Source organism: Mycetomoellerius zeteki, unplaced genomic scaffold (assembly GCF_001594055.1).
Source record: "Mycetomoellerius zeteki isolate Tzet28-1 unplaced genomic scaffold, Tzet1.0 scaffold905, whole genome shotgun sequence".
Lineage (NCBI taxonomy): Eukaryota > Metazoa > Arthropoda > Insecta > Hymenoptera > Formicidae > Mycetomoellerius > Mycetomoellerius zeteki.
Window position 1 is genome coordinate 63,257 of NW_017257942.1, and position 1,763 is coordinate 65,019.

Here is a 1,763-nt window from a genome sequence, read left to right on the forward strand (position 1 = left end):
CATCGAATAATATCAATGAACTCCTTTTTCCAGACCTTGGAATTTTTCTAATGTGTATGATGAAATTTCTTTTAGCTTATCCACTCTACTTTCATCACTGTTTATCTGTTCTTTCCAACTTCGTAACTAACCTAGTGATGTTACTTTCCGAAATTTATGTTTTATTGTGTTAAGCGACTTTGGTTTCCTCGTAATGTCAGATTTCCAAAATTCCACGGCTCTCCCTTTATATTCGATTGGTATCTCATCATTTTCACATATCATTTTTTCAACATTATACGACTTTCCTCCTGTTTCGTTGTACTCTTCTTCTTTGTTCAATTAATTCTGCTCCCGGAATATCAAAAGAATCTTCGAAATCAAGGGATTCTTCCTGTTCAATTTCAAATTGATCCCGTGCATTCCTTGTAGCACATTTTCTATTTTCTCTTTCATATCTGTCTCTGTATTCGTAACAGGACTTTCACACAAATTTTGAAAAGTAGCACTGATATATAACAGCATTATCACGTTTTTCGGATTAAACTGCATTTTGTCTCTTAAAAATTATAAATAATAAGTTGTAGACGTATTTTTTCAAATAAAAATAGTAATTGTATCAAAACAATAGTAACGCTTCATTGTCTATTTATACTGTATTATTTATTGTATTAAAGATAAATTTTAATTTACAATTAGTCTTAAAATGATAAGTATATATTGTATAATGTTTATTGTACCTTTTTAAATCTGTCTTCTCCGTGAGGAACCTAATAATACATGTGATATACAGGGTGGGCCATTTAAACCTTCGGGATGTTTTTTGGGAATAACTTGAAAAAAAAATAAATAATTTGTTATGAAGTGATTTTCGTTTATTTTGAACTTTGCAAATTTATTCTGATCACTTTTTGAATATTATATCGCGTAAATGGCCACCGCCAGAGCGGATGGCGGAATGGCTCGTTTTTCGGCATTTTCCATCACTTTCTGAAGTGTTTCAGGCTCTATAGCGGCCATTTCCCGTCGGATATTGTCTTTCAAAGCTTCCAGGGTCCGTGGCTTGTTGACATAAACTTTGGACTTCAAAAAACCCCACAGGAAGAAGTCGGGAGCTGTCAAATCAGGCAATCGCGGAGGCCAGTCAAAATCACCATTTTTCGGAATAAGGCGCTGAGGGAACAAAGGCCGCAATAAAGCGATCGTGGCTCGGGCTGTGTGAGCTGTAGTGCCATCTTGTTGGAACCAAAAGTTTTCCATGTCATTGTCAGCCAGAAATGGCACCAAAAAATCCGTTATCGTCGACGACTCGATGTTGTCGGAGATCTCTGTACACTGACCTGTACAGCCTCAATATTCTCGTCAGACCGCCTCGGACGCCGTCGGCCTCGATGACTGGCATTACCAAGATTACCGGTGCCCAAAAATTTTTGGTGTAAATGTCTAATAGTATGGTCTGAAGGCGCTTTTTTCACTCGATATTTTGCACGATATGCACGTTGCGTTTTCACAATTGAGAAGTTGTTTTGAATGTAAAGCTGTACGATAACAGCGCGTTGTGGTGGCGTGTATTGTTCCATGATACAAATTCGCTTGGACTGACGCTTCGAAAATGTGTTCACATTAGCTGATCTGACAACAGATGTCAAAGTTACAAAGTTGCCGGATGCCGAAGGTTTAAATGGCCCACCATGTATAAATGTTTATATGTAATATATGATAACTGTTAAGAGTTTTCCCACAAAAGTAATAACAAAAGACTTTTCTGTTCAGTACTGTAACAA

At 36.9% G+C, this 1,763-nt stretch overlaps 1 protein-coding gene across 1 annotated transcript; it reads right to left on the bottom strand.

Moving 5' to 3' along the window:
* Window positions 1-897: 897 nt before the first annotated feature.
* LOC108730381 (uncharacterized) lies at window positions 898-1,559 on the bottom strand. The gene is made up of 2 exons (XM_018460040.1): window positions 1,400-1,559; window positions 898-1,106 (listed from the first exon to the last, which is right to left on the bottom strand). The coding sequence occupies exons 1-2, from the start codon at window positions 1,557-1,559 to the stop codon at window positions 898-900; spliced, it is 369 nt and encodes a 122-aa protein (XP_018315542.1).
* Between the last annotated feature and the right edge of the window lie 204 nt (window positions 1,560-1,763).

What these genes read in the sequence shown, in the direction of transcription:
- LOC108730381 (XM_018460040.1), bottom strand. Translation starts at nt 1,559, where the DNA reads ATGGAACAATACACGCCACCACAACGCGCTGTTATCGTACAGCTTTAC. An exon ending in TTTACACCAAAAATTTTTGG is followed by an intron (nt 1,107 to 1,399) that starts GCACCGGTAATC and finishes CTCCGCGATTGC; the next exon opens with CTGATTTGACAGCTCCCGAC.